We start from the raw sequence: 19,256 nt of genomic DNA on the forward strand, positions 1-19,256 counted from the left end.
CGTGCTGATGCTCCTTTTACCATGCTGACAAGTGTCAGCATAGATCAGCCTACATCCGTCTCAGGTCCGATGGAGTTCAGGAGATACTAGGTTAGGGTCTGGAAATAGACCTTGGAAATTGGATTTAAGATCTCCAAACAGTACGTGTGTGAGTGTGTGTGTGTGTGTGTGTGTGTGTGTGTGTGTGTTTGCGAATGTATAGGTATAATTATTTATATTTGCACTACTCCACTTTGCACATCTCTCTATGATAAACAAATGTGATTTTCAGAATATATCATTTATATTGTTGCGTGCGGTGTAAAACTCAACACAACTCAACTCAGAATATATCATGAGTATATCCTTACAAATTTGTCTTGCGGTATCTACAAAAAAAGGTTGACTTGTGTATGTAAGTATTAGTCAAAGTTATCATATCACAGAACCAATGTTTCAGGCACTAACAATCACTTATCACACTGTCTAGACCAAGACTGAAAATGGCAATCAGAAGATAGCCCATATAGACGACCTTCAGCGTTACTCCGCATATGCTATGGTATAAGGCCAAACACATGGCCAGCAAGTAGGACAAATTCAGCGCAACTCGGAAATACAAAGATAAGTTCATTTATTTGTCTTAGAATCTGTCAGATATCTGTAACACTTTAAACAGTTCTGTAACCTGTAACTTGTTGCAACATTCCATGCCTCTGTTCACCTTAATCATGGAACTCTCCTCAACATTGACAACTTACAACAATATATAGTCAACAGTGGCTCAAGGAGACTTAATCCGTAATCTGAACCATAATTAGTTTTCCGAGAGCAACCATTTGATTTTCAAGAGGAGGGTGTAGTTTAAGACATCGAGGATCAAGATGGTGTTTCTAACATAAACAGGGCCTACACATAATTTGGACTACATGCATACAAATAACGAACTGTCGTCTTGGCACATTTCACACGAAAAGGGCACTTTTTCATAAATGTTGGCATATTTTTGTGTCCAAAAATAATTCTTTACCAAACGTCCTGCATTCCCTTCTCCCAATTCACTCCTCTGAAAATTAAATGGTTGCTTCCCAACTACTTGGCAAAACAAAACAACAGAGAGTAGGTATATACATAATTTGCATAAAATTTATTCTCTTTCTCCTCGTCCTCATCCATCAAAAAATAAATAGACCTTATTGTTGTGAAAATATTCAACATAGGAGACAGTTAACCAAAACAGTGAACACAAGTATCAAATAAATAAATAAATTAGCATGAAACCTCCACACAAAGTCATTTCTGGCTGATAGGCAGGTAACAATGAATGGGACATGGCGTCACTACAGATACCATGGATCTGAAGATTGCATTGAGACCGGTGATGGAATACAGTACCACACTGCGACTTGGCGCCGCGGGCGTTGTCAACAAAATGGACCTCATAAAGAACCGGAAACTAAAAACTCTCCCTTCCTTGCTGCGCATGCGCAGAGCACCTCCTTCCTCTGTGAGCGATCGCACACCTTGAAGCTGTTGGGTTGAGACCTGGGACACCTCAAAGGTAGCTTACACTGGTGGTAGCATCTCTGCCTCATCGTCCCGGAACGTCTGAAACCAAGACAGATCACAATAACTAAATGTGATTGGGGTCAGTTACGAATCGTTTGGGACCAGCGTCGGTTCGGCACAAAAACATTTAAATACGGTTCAGGAATTGGGAAACAAATCCCAGTCATCCTCCTGTCAAGTTACCACCTTTTGGCTACCCCACCAAAACAAATAACAAATCCTCAAGAATATGTTTAGACAAGGCGAACTGATATCAGGTGAATTATCGGTTTCATTATTCCGATTTGGCTAACCTTCCTTTGGAAACAAGTTGAATCAACATATCTCAGTATAAAGTTAGAGGGCATCGTTAAGTGATGTTTTTGGGGTGTTTGGGGGGGGGGGGCTGTTTTGGGGGTGTTTTTGTTGTGAACAACAAATATATACTTACGGGATATAAGAACGTATCAATCGCATCCTCGCCATGTTTGTTTGATGCCATGCATGTGTACACGCCCATATCAAACCAGTTGATGTTCTTTATGATAAGATCTCCATTTTCAGCAATCTGGAATGATGATGATGATGATGATGACAAATCGTGCCACTGAAGATATATATGCGTGACAAAGCGGGGCCAAAACTGTGTATTTTAAGAGATGAAAATATGACTATTCTGGTCCCATTCGGGAACATTATTTGGACCAGTTGTGTAAGAAAGTCCTCGAAACGTTAATGACTAATGGCTCGATACCAAAGTAACTCGCCATGACAACCAGACTCACTTGTTTCACGATAGTGACAGTAATGATTCAGGTTTGGCTAGTGGTATAAACGTGGACAAAACAATCGTCCCGCGATCAAAACAAGTTCGTGAATATGCAAGTGTGACAACCTTACAGGCTCATGTTTTGACTTTTTGCACCAAGTAGACTAAACAGTCTCCCCGACTGCAATTCGATTGTCTTTTTACTATCGCCGAGAATTGTTTCATATCATGAAAGTGTAGACGCGTGTTTAGTAGAGTGTGAGAGTATGGTTTTATGCTGGCTTTAGCCATATTCCAGCAATATCACAGTGGGAGACGCCAGAAATGGGCTTTACAAATTGCACCTATGTGGGGAATCGAACCGGGTTCTTAGTATGCCGAGCGAACGTTTTACTCACTAGACTATCACACGGTTCCTTAATGGCGTGAGGAGAGGGTGCTTACCTGGTATTTGTGTCCTGGCTCGATGGGCTCTCCCTCAGCGTCATACCACGTCAGTCTTGGTGTTGGAGATCCTGATGCTCTGCAGAATAACTGGACACTGTTGTCCTGGAACTCAACACGTGTTGCAGTCCATAGGTATACCCGGGCTTTTTCACCTGAAAATATTCATTCATCCATTTTTTTATTTACATGTTCCACCTGTGTTTCGCAAAATGATATCGTTGATATTATCACACAGTCAATATTAAAAGTATCTACAGTAGTTGTTATCAAGGTCGGTTCATCAGTTTACCAAAGCGAATATTTTATGTTGATCACTTGTACTTTAGAGTTGTTGTTACGATTAGTTTATGTCTTTTAGTATTACAAAGTTAGCATGACAAACATACCTTTTATAGATTTCTTTAACACGCATTCATTAAATGATCCAATATCACGAGAAACTGGAACAAAGGGGAACATGTTAAGCATACTGTTCAAACCGACCAAAAATTACAGGATAAAGGTTGTAATTGCCACAACATGTACGTCGACGAACTACAATATATGCACTGGTTGTAAAGTACACTGAAACGTTTCAGGCTTGTGTTTGTCTATTTATTTTTGCTGATGTTTCTTTTTCTCTCTTAACAAATCAACATCACTTTGCGAACAATGCACACCAGGAGGCGAGATGCTTTAAGAAAAGAAATTAGTACACGTATTTACATTATTTTCTTAAATAGTTTTATATTTGTCAAAATTATCCTTTTCTCGAAGGAATTGTCTTGACCAAATAGGAACTCCTCCATTATATACTTACTGACTTTAATTGTTGTGGACTGGCTTATTCTGTCGTACGGTGTTTCGGCAACGCATGTGTATTTCCCCTCAGTTTCAGGGCTAACACAATCAATGAATAACTTTGACCTTGTTGTGGACAGCCGTAACAAAGGGAGACCATCCTTCCCTATCGTATCTTCAAATGACGCTTCATCGTCTCGGTAATTTTGGTACATCCCCTGAAAAGATAAGAATTAATTTAAAAGTAACGTTACATTGTAATATTTCAGCCATTTAGAGCCCCCCAGAGTGAGGAACAATCGTTGATATGCCCGTTAGTAAGCAGGTGTTTTTCAGTTTGAGTTATCCCCCTTCATCAAATGTCATGTGGAGATCAATCGTGATGGTTAGATACAGTGGCACTTAGTACGTCGAGGAACATTTCCGAGTAATCCTTTGTAAGTCACTGAAACAGACTTTGCGAAAGTTGAATCCCAGCCGTTAATATAGAAAGAAAACACAGCGGACGCTCACTGGAAGAATTAATCCAGTAACAGGGCAGAAAACCACGGGATGCCCCCGAGGTCACGAGCATGTGGAGCCGCATAGAAGTTCGGCTCTTTCTCTTAGACTGCAAGGCATTTCCATTTTGTCAATCCTTCCCATCGCGATGTCTTAAGACCTTAGTTATCCTTCTTTAGTACCTGTATATGAAGGGGGCTCCCGCGGATTTTAAACAGAAGTCCGTGAATCATGTCATTAGAGCCTTTCATATTCATGTGAAACATTGCAATACATCACTTCTGACGGTTCGCCTACTTTATCCTGAACTAGTAATTATCTGATTTAGGTCCGAAAATGACAATTAAGTGGTACTGTCTTCAGTTTTACTCGCCGCAAAACCTCTGAAGACATTTAATTCAAACACGTGTCGCCTATGTGATCGTATAATGTAATAACAGGTTACACCTTCATCTTACACAACGTGAAATCATCTTGTTAAACACATCGCCATCGGTAACCAAATCTGATTATCGAGTTTCACAACGAACCAAATGAGTCTTTTTTTCTGGCGCTGAGCTTTTAAAGTCAAATTAAATATGTTATTATATTGATCAATGAATTAAGAGTGCTCTATAGCATCCAAACTCTTTAGTTTTCAAACCTATAAATGTACATTTAGATACATCATTCCAGGTTCAGAGTTTCATATGACATGCGTTACAATTGTATCAAATTATACAAATTCAACCTCAAATCTTGCTTTCTACATTAAACAGAGTAAGCAAATAATAGTGAGGTGGACATTATCTTATAGTTTTGAAACACACTTTATTGCTTGTTTTAATTTAGCTCTGTTGCTGCTTTAATATGTGCAGCTATCTAGACGTGCCTATTGTCATGACGTTTTTTTAAAGCAGAAAACATCCAAAATCCAGTACTGCTGACTCTGTAACCTGGTGAGTGAATTTAGTGAGCCAGTTTAGTTTTAAGCCGCTTTAGCAATTACAGCAATGCGGCGGGGCACACCAGAAATGGGCTTCACAGACTGTACCAATGTGGGCAGTGGAACCCGAGTCTTCAGCATGACGCTTTAACCACAAGTGTACCGCCAACCCCTATGCAAGGTAGACATGACGTCCTATGAATGGCACTGTAGCTCACCTGGTCTATCCTTTCCCCATCTTTGAGCCAGTGGATAGTGGGTCCGGGACTTCCTCCAGCTTCGCATTCCAGAACAGTTTCATGACGTCTTGTCACCAGCGTTGTGCGTCTCAATGGACGGCCCTTAAAAAACAGCTTAGGTCCTGAATCGTCAGATTCGTGCCTTTTGGACACTGAAATACAATAAAGTAAAACATCATAATATGCGTAACAATGTGTTTAGCGCAGGTCGGGTGACCAAGTCGTTCATGACAATAAGATAGAACCCATTTGTAGGTGAATCAGCAACATATTCGTTGGGCTTTTTGTTGGTTTTTTTCTTGTTTTTGTTTCTGTTTTTTTTAATATTTATTTAATTAATAACAAATTAATATATCTATATAAATATACTGAACAGTAAAGGAAAGGGACTTCTAACTTTTGTCAAGTTTTTAAATAGAACATATAAACATGACCGCTTACTTTTTGAGATTTCATTTTTTCGAAACTTGTGTTGCTTTGCCGCTCAGTATATATTATTGATATGATATTTATAACAAAGAGACATTTACAAATGTAATATACCAATTACAAAATTTCATTTTGGAAACTTGCGTTTCTTTTGTCGCTCGGTATATATTATTGATATAATATTTAAAGCAAAAAACATTTATAAATGTAATTTACCAAATCCAAAATCCACTGAAGTAATGATAAATGTAGAGTGGAAGCATTAACTTCAGTACATTTTCAATACACAAGAAAATTGGAAATGAAACAACACAATGTACAAATGGACGTACCTGCTGAATTATGTTTTCTATTCAAAAGGCTTTTGTGTTTTAAACTCTGCAACAAAGACAAAACAGTTGTTTTCAAATCATTCAAGATAAAGACATCATAATCGTTGACATATCTCATATTCAAATATAAGTCTTACAATTTAACACAGCTTCGTACACGTTGTGGGTATGCTTACGTTCATACACTAATCTTCAAAATCTCTTAAACAGCGTGGGCGTTAGAAGAGTTAAGGTTGAGTTCATCTATGGTTGAGCAGCCATTCATTCGCTCGTAGATCGTGTTAAGCTATCGCCATAATGACGGTCTTAAGTCGTGTACACTTCCCGTCTACATCAATGTGTGGGAAGTCTTTACAATAAATCTATGTATGAACGTCCCTATAATAGATACTGATAGTGACATTCAAGCACGTTAGTAAGGACCATATCACGCTGAAGAGGTAATTTAAACATAGAAAAGTTAAGCTGCTTGACTAAAGCACCATCGTTCACAATACCTCCTTCAAAGGAACATATACTTCACATCTATTTCTGGAAGGTATAGTTAAATTTGTAAAACAGCTATTTCTGGTAAATGCAGTTAAATTCTAAGTCCGGTTTGAGAGAACATTGAAACGTTTGGGTGTGATGTCAGTGAAGGATATTGTCGAACCAGGGACAACAATGGCGATTAGATGCTAATATGTGACGACATTTAGGAGTCAGGATCTAATATTGATATGACCTCAGATCTAATAAAAATTATGCTCAGTTATGTGTGGTACACAAAAAATATGTAGACATAATAGAAATTAATTTGAGTTCATTGTTATTTACATGTGAAATCACTTTGTTTTGACTTTAGATTTTTTCTATTACTCCAAAAATTGCCTGTCTTTGCATGTGTTTTTCTGATCGACTATGTTCAAATATCATGTGCTGTATGTCTAGTTTGCATCTTACTCTTTACGGTTTACATACAAAGCATACAAAAACATGTTATTACCATTGCATGATATGTTTATACCCTTTAATATAGCTCTCCACTATTGCACTAGACGCATTATATAGTGTTCATTCTTTACGAAACACATTTGAAGGTTTTAACGTTTTAAGAAACATATTTGATGGTACTTCGTTTTTAGGTTTGTGGGGATTTTTTTCATACAGTGTCAGTACGTCTCTGTTCACGTAAGGCTGTTTCTAGCAATATTATTAATGAATATGGTATTTTGTATTCGATATTTGTCCTTTAACGGTTTAAATTTTTTGTTTTAAAATCTGAGGTTATAGATATGGATTAAACTCCGGACACAACTTCCTGGCTTGTTTGAAATCTTACACTCGAGTGCAGGTTACCCCCAGACGCAGCGGAATGCGGTTAGTCGCACGTCTGGGCCTTCTATATACAAGCCCCATATCTGCGCTGTGTTCAAACACCTCGCTGACATTCAACGCTACAACATAGCATGCATGTATCCCCACTGCCGCAGCGCCTGTGTTATTGACAACATCCAAGGAGGAGGGTATGATATGTGCGCACCTAATAACATGACGTCATAATCAACTTGGACGCATGCCTATCGGGCCAGTGGGACGGGAGTTCAGTGGGGCAGGTTTAGGCGGCTTGCCGGGATGTAGTCACACCTGTACGAATTGCGCTGCTGGGAGTGAGAGGCAAGGGGAGTTAATACCCGCCCGTTCAAATACAAGTGTCCCACGAGCCATACCAATAGTGAAAGGTCCGTTTAAACGAGTTTCCACGAACTACGGCTATTTGAAATACTCTGGGACAATGACAATGCTCTTTTGACAGATATAAATTCGCACCCACATGGGCTTAATATTGCAGAATATGATTCCCACATGATGAATTTAACGTTTTCGCTACTTCATGGGCTTAATATGTACTATTCCGTTCAATGTGTCTAGAGGCTTGTTACATGATTGTTACTGGGTTTTTTTGTTGAAAAATGCGTCAAAAAAATTCACGAAGAACATGTGATCATGGAGACATGGAATATTTATTTATCACATTGATCATATTTGGTCATGTATGATACATGAGCAGTTAAATATTTAATGAAAAAATTGTCAACAAAGGTGCTTTAAACCTTGCTGAATTATCAATATAATAAAAAAAACCACCCACTCCGAGACTGTGAACAGAATAGTGTTCTGTGAAAACCAATTCTGAGAGCAAATTCTTCCAATGACTGTCAATTATGAGACTGTAATCTCTGCATTTGAATATATTGCTCTGTAGTAATCACAGCGCCATTGCATCTACTCAAACCATTTAATATTTATGTTACAAAAGGTATAGTACAATTCTAAATGAACACCTGATTTCGTAGTTTGTTTGTTTGGGGTTTTTTTTAAATCAACTGGAATATTTCAGTCGGCGGTAGTTTCGACGCATGATACGTGACCTTTCGGGGTCAAGTACAGTCACGTGGTCTTTCGGTGGGGGGAGGGGGAAGTCCCTCCTTTAGGCCATTAAACCACGTCAGAAGGATGATGAAATCTACACACGCCTCAACCTTTACACCATACCTTATCACATGTTGCCAGTGTCGGTTTAATGGTGCAAAAAATGGAATTTTGTTCGACCTTTTTTCCTTTAGCGTCATTGCTATAATTAGGCATTGCTCAGTAGACCCCGTCTCCTTGTATACATACCACAAAGCCTATGCTGGTGTTTTTATTTGAATGCTAATATTTACAGAGACACCGGGATGAGATTTAAAATGTAATGTTTTGAAACACTTTGAATATTAGGCAAACCGATTTCATGGCATTTTTATATATATACATATGATCTTGAAGCACGCGTTTAAATATATATATATATATGTATTGATATGAAATGTGTATTGATTTCATGCATGTTGAATACATTAGATGATGTTCTTGTTCAGTGCTGAGAAAATATATACCAGTCCTATTCCAGCGTCTTAAAAGGAAAAGTCACTGTAAATGTGATTACATCAATATACCTGAAGCCATTTTCTAAGCAGGTTGGCTGAATGTGTGAAAGTAAGACAAATCAATATTTCAATAAAACTAAAACATTTCTAAAACTCACCTTAAGAAACGCGGACGACACACAAGAGAACAAAGCCACTGATACTGCTAACGTCAACAACCGCTTTAAGTTGGCCATTTTCTATTAATAACTTCCAATCTGTAATATATGAAATTCCTTTGAATATTTTACCAAAAACGCATTTCTAAATAAAAAACGATCCATTTGGTTCTGAATTGTTTGAAACAAGGAATAAGTCGTATATAAATATGTGTATTTGTGTTATAGAATGTAACAATAAATGTGTACAAAACAGGATGAAATGCTGACAAATATCGAATGGAAGCATGTAAATAAGAAAATATATCAACAATCGAGTGTTTGGAATTGATCGCTATACGTTACTTGGCTTATATTGGTCTTGATCAAACAGCAACAGCAACACCATCACCACGTGTTCGACTTACCTTGAGAGTTATCAATCTTAGTCCGAGAACAAGTCACCTATGTTTTGTTTAGGCACTGCGGTATCTCACGATGGGTCCTTTCCTGATTCCGTCGGCTTCGCTTTTCTATATTGATTCTCACCGCCAATGGTCGGCGATTTATAGGCGATCTTGATGACGTCACACTGCCCCGCCTCCTCGAGCGAAGCATGAATGAAATAAGTGACCAATAGAAATCAGCGCGAGTACCGCGTGTGTACTCTAGCGTACAGCGGCCGTCTCCCGAGCAGCGATAGGAGAGTGGCGTTCAGTGAGTAATGTCTCGCTTTACTCCGTCCAATACATGTCTATTGCCTGTCTACAGCCATTTAGTGGAGTGAATGTGATGTCCAGTCAGCAGGGATTATTGGATCCGTTTGTATGTATTAAATGAGCTTTCGTGTATTGCATCAACAAACTGTCCTATTGCATACTCGTCATACAGCGTCCTCTACACTAGGGTTGTGAATGTGTGGCATACACATTGAAGGTCTGATAGCTGACATTTTCCGTAGAGAGGATACTGGCATCTATATATCACAAGATACTAATGACTACACACTCAAATGTACTTCACAAGACAACCGTAGGCGTTATGCCAAGATATGTGCTCAGTTCGCGGTACTCAAATGCGTCCAAACGAAATTGAATACCATAGTCAGTCCGCTAAATAAGATGTGTATTATATGCTTGTATATGGATGCGTTTATAAAATTGTATGTTATATGTGTGTGTATATTATAAACGACACCTAAGTATACAAGGCCGCGGACAGAAGCAGAACTGCCTCCATACATATTACATATCAACATGTCAAGTTTTATACATAACTAAATTTAAATGATTGGAACCTTGGCACATCATGTAAATTAAGTATTCAAATCAAGCGTTGAGAACATTAATAAAATAGAAAAGCACATGGGTATTGAAGTTTGAACAAAATATAAAAGCGTGTTTTGAAAACGATTCTGGTTTAGGCGGTGGCCAGAATAGCATGTCTTGATAAATGTTTGAGGGGGAGCCGCACAGCCAAATAAAATATTTCAAGAAATTGAGAGAGGATCGTACTTTTGGTCAAATTGACAAGAGCCTGTCATAGTTAAGACGTCCGTAAATAAAGATTTCTTGGCATGATAAAACTATTTTCATTTATAGTAGACATGTGATTTCCACAAACCTTATGTCGTGATCAGGGTGATCTATAGAACACTACGTATACGAATGTTTAGAATATCAACTATGACAGATGCTAATGTGTCCGTGTGTACATAACAATGCGTAGAAAAGTGACTTTTTAGACGTTCATCCTTCATTGGTGAATGTTGAATGCAGAAACAGACAGTTGAGGTCATTTCAGTTACCATTAGTGACTTTTTAGACGCTCATCTTTTTGGTGAATGTTGAATGCAGAAACAGACAATTGAGGTCATTTCAGTCACCACGGTACAGTCATAAGATGTCAAGACTTATGAAGTATCCAGACTTTTGAAATACGTTGTTTACATTGCACAGATTGCAGCATTGTCTGTGGTACCAGTGCCGAGTCTAACGGAGTCTATTTCCTAGTTGCAGTGTTCAGAACTGTCTTTGGTAAAACAATTCGGAATACTGACATGTCGTTAGTAACACTGCCCACACAATGAAATATCCATGGTAACAATGGCAAGATCACTGAAATGACCATGGCAGCAATGCCAAGATTGGTGAGGTATCCTTGGTAACAATGCAAAGACAATTGAAATGTGAATTGGTTTCACAGACACGATTATTGAAGAGAAATGATTGCATTGACAAGATTATTGACGTGTATATGGTAACAATGACAAGATTATTCAAGTTTAAATGGTTACATTGACACGATTTTTCAAATGCAAATGGTAACAATGACAAGACTATTAAATGACCATGGCAAAATTGACAAGACTATTAAATGACCATGGTAACACTGACAAGACTATTAAATGACCATGGCAAAATTGACAAGACTATTAAATGACCATGGCAAAATTGACACGACTATGAAATGACCATAGTAACGATGACAAGAATATGAAAACGGCCATGGTAACACTGACAAGACTATTAAACGACCATGGTAACACTGACAAGAATAGTAAATGACCATCGTAACAATGACAAGAATATTAAATGACCATGGCAATACTGTTCGGTGGATGTGAAATATCATTGGTTGCACTTCCAAGTCTATTGAAGTGCGTTGGTTACCATGTCGCCTAGACTAATGAAATGTCCATAGCAACAACATCCAGTCTAATGATAAGTCCTTGGTAACACTGTCCAGGCAAACTGCGACTCTGGTGGATGCTCGAACTAAATATATATGCAGACCAGCTTCTCATTAATTCAGATCTGTGGGCTTCTGGTAAATAACGAGATAGACTACAAGTGTCATGAGAAGCCGATGGTAGATCCTGACCTCTCAGGACAGAATGTCATCTACTGACCCGGTATAATCATGGCCCAAAGTGACCAAACAATGGTTCAAAATAGCTGCAATCTATCACTAGGATTCGGTCTGAAATCACTGGCGGAAATAAAGATTTAATAGAATGATTGTTGATAGCAATTTGCAGACCAATCTCAACTGTACGTTGTATCGATCTCGCCACCACCGCTTGTGATTGACAAAAGGTCCTAATGTATTGGGACACAAAGTAAGTGTTGTGAGCCAGCTAATGTGAAAATGAGTATTACTAATTGCAGACCATTATCTACAACATACAATTATTGATATGATTAATAGCTAACTTGCCACAGACAAGCCGAAATGGAAATGTCAAATCCCCAAGTAATAAAACTGCATTTTCTGCGCGTGGTCTCCGTCTAATAATAACCACAGCACATGCAGGGCCTTCTGACAAATTACCATGATGGATAATTCTTTTAAGACGGAATGTTATGTCTACACATACTAACATTATAGCTTAACATGTGTTTGTTGCATGATCCCCAGAATGATACCGTTACCTTTGGGAATACGGGCAGGCGCATGTATATGGTGTGTGGAGGTGTGGATTTGTTGGACGAGACTATATGCCTGAGAATGACAGCGTTACCTTTGGAAAGACAGACAGGCACGTCATTTGTCGCATATATGTTGGTGTGGACGTGTTAGACTGTGGCCATTTTCCCCAGATCGACAAGGTCACTTTGGGAAGACAGACACGCACCTGTAGTAAAATACTTGTGGTGTGGATGGGTCAGACGAGACAATTTTCCCCAGAATGACAACGCCACCGTTTACAGACAGGTACATTGGGAGTGGATGAGGTAGGCTAGACTATTTTGCCCAGATTGACAACGTTACCTTTTAGGTATTTTGTAAGCACACGCAGTAAAATACATGATGTGTGGTAGAGTTAGACTTAGACGAGAGAAGTATACAGGTTTCTCGTCGCTGTGTACAGCATTTCAACTGAAGTGTGTCAGCTGCAATGAAAAGGTAAACCAATGATGCCGCTAGTCCTGAGCACATCGAAAGTGACTTAAGAAGTAGACCAATATATGGACGAACAACTTCTTTAATTGGTGTGAGAGAGACGTTACGTTTTGGTGTAGGTTCTAACATCGTTATCAAGCACTTTCACTTGTCAGTTGCTTGATAACGGTCTTAGAACCTTCACCGTAACATCGCTCTCACAGAAAGGTAAAGAAGCTAGTCATCCATTTATTGGTATCCTTCCTTATTGCTCCAAAATCTAAATGCCTCTCAAATAACAAAATTAATTTTTGCAACCTTCATATAAACGGACCTTGTGGAATACATGCATTTATTAGTAAATTGTCTTTTTTCTGTTACATGATCACAAGGCATAAGACTCCACTTGGTCATGTTGTTGGTAACACTTTACTACTGACGTGAGAAAACGCAGGTTGACTAAGTATGGGCTTGGTTTTGTGTCGTTTTATTCCATATGCTTTATGGGAGTTGTGTCCCTTTTCAGGACCAGTGTCTAACGACAAGGTTGCCACCGACATAGCACGCTGATATGAGATAGGAAGAGATAGCTTATTGCCCCATCAGAGCAAGTATACTGGCCCTGCATAACATACACTCATCAAAAGAGGTTAAAGAACACCTGACTATTGAACATGGAATGATAAGATATAGCAATGGGAAATCAGTGGGTGTTTTTTCTAGTTCTGCCTATGTCTTTGTTCTCGGTGTATGGTGGTTTTAACACGTGTGCACAAGACACCGAATATATATATATATAAAATATACATTTAAAAATGCATCAATGAGACACTTTCAGTCAGTTTGAACTTTCCCTATTGACTATACACACGAAACAGAAAAACGTTAACAAACGTTTATATATATATATATATATACATACATACATACATACATACATACATACATACATACATACATACATACATACATACATACATACATACATACATACATACATACATACATACATACATACATACATACATACATACATACATACATGTTACAGCAGTTATAAGACATGCTAAAACTTCCACTTTCCGGAGTTTATATCATATTGTTCATCTTCCTCAACCTTCACATCATATCTTATCACACAAAGAGAAACCACTCAAGATAGAATAAACTGACAGCGGAAAGGTTGGGGTTACATAGAACAAACAACGGGATGCCCAATTTGAACAATCATGTCGTTTCACAGTGTATTATCACTACGTAAGTCTTAGCTATTTTCAGTGCTGATATGTTTCACAACTGAAATGGATGCAGTCAGTCACCTTTGGGTCACCTCCCTAGTAAAGCAATAAACAAGTGACAACAGAGTGGTCACAACAAAAACATGCTGCAGACAGATCTAAAAAAGACTCAGCATAAGTCCCGAGAAGATTAATGGAAAGAAACCAAGCCTGTCGTAATCAGAATATACATATATTAATATCGACCATCTTCACCACAGATACAAAGTATTAACCCATCTGCAAACTGATGACCCAATGCATTCGACAGTTGATAACATATAGGCGTAATTAATGTCTTTTGTTTTCATGGAGTGTCCATGAACAATAATTATGAATCAGAATCGATCTTCAGTGACCCATACTTTTCGTAAGCGGCGACTAACGGAATAGAGTGGTCGGGTTTTGCTGTCATCGTATCCCAGTTGTGAAGATCGATGCTCATGATGTTGATCACTGGATTGCCTGACTCAAAGTCGATTATGTGCAGAAAGGCGTCACATACCTGGGATATTGTTGAATGCGGCGTTAAACAACCATCAATCACTGAGACTGAAAGAGCCCTGAATGATGGAATATGGATTTACCCTTCCTTAACAATGTTCAAGCCAGTTCATGATTACTAACACCAGAAACGAATACTGCATCGTACATGTACCTTTGTAAGGACGTCAAACCTCGGACCTTTGGGTGTCTACATATTGATAAATGCACTGTTCTCATATATTATTTGGGTGAGCATTTCTCAAATGTTCAGTGGAATGTATGGCTTTGTGTAGCGATGTGTTCTTAAGTTGTTCGTGACTCGGTAATTATACACAATCGGAATTATCTGAAAGAGATCTGTTTTAACCGTGATGATCAACAAACACATTAGTCTAAATGCTGTTTCCCTAAGCTCCTTTCCAGTGCATGACACCCTCATTATGCTCTTTATGTCATGACTGCCAGTAGAGCACAAGCTGTTTCACAAGAATCTTAAACCAAATGTGTGTGCATGTCTTTTGGAATGCCATGATGTGAAACAGAGACAGGATTATGAGAAGCTAACTATTGAGCTGATAGAATTGTTTGTTGAATCAGATTGGCTCAAGATTAAGCACCAAACCTAAACGATAGTTGACATAACGTAGCATAACTAATTTTGTCCTTTTCATAAAAGCATTACTGGTGTTTATATATTTCAATAAAACCTCACTTTTCTATAAACTTAAATGAAAAGGACCCGCGTTCATTAGTAGCTCATATCGTATCATTTCTACCTCTGTTCAACACTTTCAATCGTTCTTTACTTATGCACAGCAATACTTACGTGTTCGGCTCTATGAGAGTAAACGTTCTTCTCTTCACTGCTATAAAGGGTTAATATATCTACTCGATAAATGACCCAGTCAAATCCAGTTCTTATAACACAGAAAGTGTTAAATAATCTCCATAATACGGTTAAATTTACAGCGAGACATATCTCATCTGTTGATATACAAATACGACCTTGGCCTACATTGGTTATGTTTACCTGGCCCCAACTAGCCAGGTTACCGATAGTATCATAATGGCAGCATCACGTGTACAGGTTCGAATAAAAGATGCAGATCCTGAAACAACCTTAAACAGCTCATTAAACAACCATTTTGTCCAATGATAACTTAATACTACAACACAGCTAGATACCGTACAATACAATTCAGCTGAAGCTGTAACTGAAAAAGGATAATCGACACAGGTTCAGGGCAAGTCCCATCGGGATAGTTCACTCTGTTTGGGAATATTCCAAACTAAAGATCCTGTAAGTCTATTTATGTAACTTAGGAATAAATCGATCATTTGGATAAACACCGGAGTGTATATTCCAGAACGGTTGACATCATGAGGAGAGGAAGCATTTCGGTTGCTTTGATGTTTTTACCCAAAACAATTTACACTTGTGACCACTATGTTTAAAGCCTTAGCTGTTGCAAAGTCAGTGCGACATTTCGTGTAGTATCTCGTTCTTGATTTGAACCCACGTGTTTAGCTGCAGATTGTGTAATTTATGCACTTAATTCCGATATATTGTCAGCAGGTTTCACTTTGAGCAAGCATCCCAAAATGCAATGTGTTTCCGCGCATGTGCATGGCTGATGCATGTTTGTGTTTGTATCGTACTGAAGATTGACCTTTTGGATAGAGGTTTGAAATTAGATTGTAAGTTATCAATCTTCAAGCCTTGACACTGCCATTATGCTTGTAAACCGTTTCAAGTATGTAAACGTATACATGTATGTAGGCTGTAGTATGTGACCTGGAATTAAATGTCTTTACTGAAACGTGTTCACCCAGTCATAATCACGTGTGTGACCTAACCCAGATAAAATGAGTCATAAGCAATGAATATTCGTCCTGTTAGTTAACCTTCGTAATCTCAAGAACTGAAGGACCCTTGAAGATCACCTCTGGGCGTTGTCTTTATCTAGTAATGCATTTTTAGCAGGCGATTATGGGACCATGTGGCCAGACTTGCTGACTTTATTGATGCATGCTCGCTGTGTCAGTCTCTAGATTTTCTGACCCAGGCTAGAATATTTAGAGATCTTCGTCATTATATCTGGTGTGTTGAGAAACTACAAAATCATGCACTGATGCCAAATCGACAATATCTCGCATGCACTCTCAGTGCACTGGGTCAGTTTTGTATGCAGTCACTTTGATCTAACTTTTATGTGGTTATATCCTGATAGACACTTCTAGGGAAAAAAAACTACATCTAACACCTACTAGTACGTATAACATTCTTTTCCAGAAATGTTAGGAGTTAAACAAGGATGTTTGCTATACCCTATTCTTTCTTCCCTTTTTTCCAGTGAATTTGAGTACTGACATAATTTGTAAAGGCAAACATGATGTACAACTATACCCTGATATTTTGAAGATCTTATCGTTACTGTTTGCTGACGATGCGATCTTACTGACATCACCACTATCTCACCCAGTGATCGGTTGACAATATTTTACCACCGACGATTTCATTGAGATCTCTTAGGATACAACTCTGCAGCGATTTCGACGCTACCACTTTAACGTAAATCCATGGGTAAATCTCACCAAGCACCCCTGTGGCACCTGCCTCAACAAGACTTACAAACAATATTCGCAAATCATCAAAGCAAGATGTTGACACATGAAACGTTTAAAAAATAATAGTCCTTTTGGCTGAAATTATTGGGCTTCATCTTCATAAAGAAGTTAGCTAGACATCCTATCCAATTCTTTGTCATGAAGTTGTGTTATAAATTGTACATATAACTGACTTGATTATATTGGGAGGGGGGGGTGCTATGTATTAATTTATTGAGATCATGGTCATATGAGAATCAGTGAAACGTCATCAGTTGTATGGTGGTCAGTTTTTGGCATACTTAATATGAGCATGTCCCTGCTTTAAAATTACGAAAATTGAATGCAACTTTTTCAATTTCTTCATCTTTTCGAAACAAAATTATTGAATAGTTACAAGTCAGTTTCGTTAAAATGTCTGTGTTCTATTCCGTAAATCCGCGTGAAAGAATGAATAATCACGACTGCGAGGTATAGCTTTTGATGAAGGAGGACATGTGAATATTCACATTAACGCTTCATGTACACCTTTCCACAATGTCATACGACCAGGATCACACGCAGACAGATGCGTACGTTCTCACTAATTCCACACGTTAATTCAGTTAAGTGACGAGATACCATATAACCTGCACACATCCTGAGGAGAATTAGTGAGGACATAAACGCCTTTAGTGTAAATTTTTAACAAGAAGTGGCAATGTTGCGTTAGTCTGTTGTAATAGGTTAACGACACTATAACACCATATGTCGAGACGTAACGCTGAAAGGTGTCATATGAACAGTTCACGTCATGTATCACGAAACCATCTCTTTTAAACAATTTCCCATTCATATATTTAGCTCACCTGATTTCTAAAGGTAGTCATTACAATCCAACATTTCACCATTCGCCTCAGGACCTCGTGGTTTTTGTGCTTTCTGGTAAATATAGTTGAATTTGTTTTCATTGACCCTGTTGCGCGAGTGACAGCTTGCATATAACACTTTCATTAAAAGAACGTTTTAAATTTCTCACATAACATCATTTTAAGAGCTTTGGCTTTTATCGCAAGACACAAATGCAAATATTTCTCAGCTTTAACAATCACGACATGATTCATTTCATCCACACAAAATAGACCAACAAACATAAACATGCTGTATCACACCGAATGCACCAATGATACATTACGTAAAACTGACAATTTAATAAAGACCTGCAATAGATAGAGCCCATGCAAGTGCAGAACCAAGAGCTACTGAAAATGAAGAAAGTCACCAGGATCCTTTTTCATTATATTTTGTGAATCTGTCTAGGAACTGTTCTTGTTGTTTTCGTTCAACACATATTCATTTCAGAGACGAGATGTTAGTCTAATACGAGGCATAAATGGTGATAGCATATCAAAGTCGTTAATTCATTACAGCTATTCATAGTGTACTGAGGAGCTATAAAATATTCTTCAGTTCAGCCCGAACGCACTGTTAGCTTAGTGTACATGTACACAAATACATGAAAGAAATCTCCTTTTTTCATTAATATCGTTATCAAATCACTTATCACGATCGTGTTATTCTATTAAGTATTCAATCAGAAGTTCCTCACAAAAATATACGAGAAAAGACAGTCATATCAGACATCACTGCGTGTCCAGATACCATCTCTAGCTCTTTTCATCATCGTGGAGTCACAAGGGGAAAATGATAGTAACTTGCAGCATAGAAGAACGCACGCAATAACTTTATATCATTTCTATCAGAACATCCATGAGCTCCCACTTGTTCAACCGATGTAATAAAACATGGTGTTGTAATGAGTCACACATTTCATCAGAGACGCGTCTTTATGCTGTACTAATGTTGCTTGGCCAACTTCTTTCATGATAATGGTAAAATGGTCGCGTCAACATCTGCCATTCACACGATGCTATCGTACAACAAGCAACTTAACAAAAAGAAGGTTTAAACGCTCTTGAAATACGTTTGATATGTAAATCGTGGGAAGGGCAGATCTGAGATTAGCT

General features: G+C 38.2%; 1 protein-coding gene across 1 annotated transcript; it reads right to left on the reverse strand.

The window, feature by feature from the left end:
• Positions 1-596: 596 nt before the first annotated feature.
• Positions 597-9,660, reverse strand: LOC137265175 (zwei Ig domain protein zig-2-like). Its single transcript, XM_067800509.1, has 9 exons — positions 9,424-9,660; positions 9,017-9,115; positions 5,950-5,995; positions 5,168-5,340; positions 3,543-3,741; positions 3,130-3,183; positions 2,741-2,895; positions 1,979-2,095; positions 597-1,587 (listed from the first exon to the last, which is right to left on the reverse strand). Exons 2-9 carry the CDS (start codon positions 9,092-9,094, stop codon positions 1,546-1,548), a joined length of 864 nt encoding a protein of 287 aa, XP_067656610.1. The 5' UTR covers positions 9,095-9,115; positions 9,424-9,660; the 3' UTR covers positions 597-1,545.
• Between the last annotated feature and the right edge of the window lie 9,596 nt (positions 9,661-19,256).

The sequence above is a fragment of the Haliotis asinina genome, chromosome 15 (genome assembly GCF_037392515.1).
Source record: "Haliotis asinina isolate JCU_RB_2024 chromosome 15, JCU_Hal_asi_v2, whole genome shotgun sequence".
In the NCBI taxonomy this organism is placed as follows: domain Eukaryota; kingdom Metazoa; phylum Mollusca; class Gastropoda; order Lepetellida; family Haliotidae; genus Haliotis; species Haliotis asinina.

Coding starts and splice junctions, on each gene's coding strand:
- LOC137265175 (XM_067800509.1), bottom strand. CDS start 9,094: ATGGCCAACTTAAAGCGGTTGTTGACGTTAGCAGTATCAGTGGCTTTG. Junction 5,341..5,949: donor TAGAAAACATAATTCAGCAG/GTACGTCCATTT, acceptor ATTGTATTTCAG/TGTCCAAAAGGCACGAATCT. Junction 2,096..2,740: donor AGCCAGGACACAAATACCAG/GTAAGCACCCTC, acceptor TCATCATTCCAG/ATTGCTGAAAATGGAGATCT.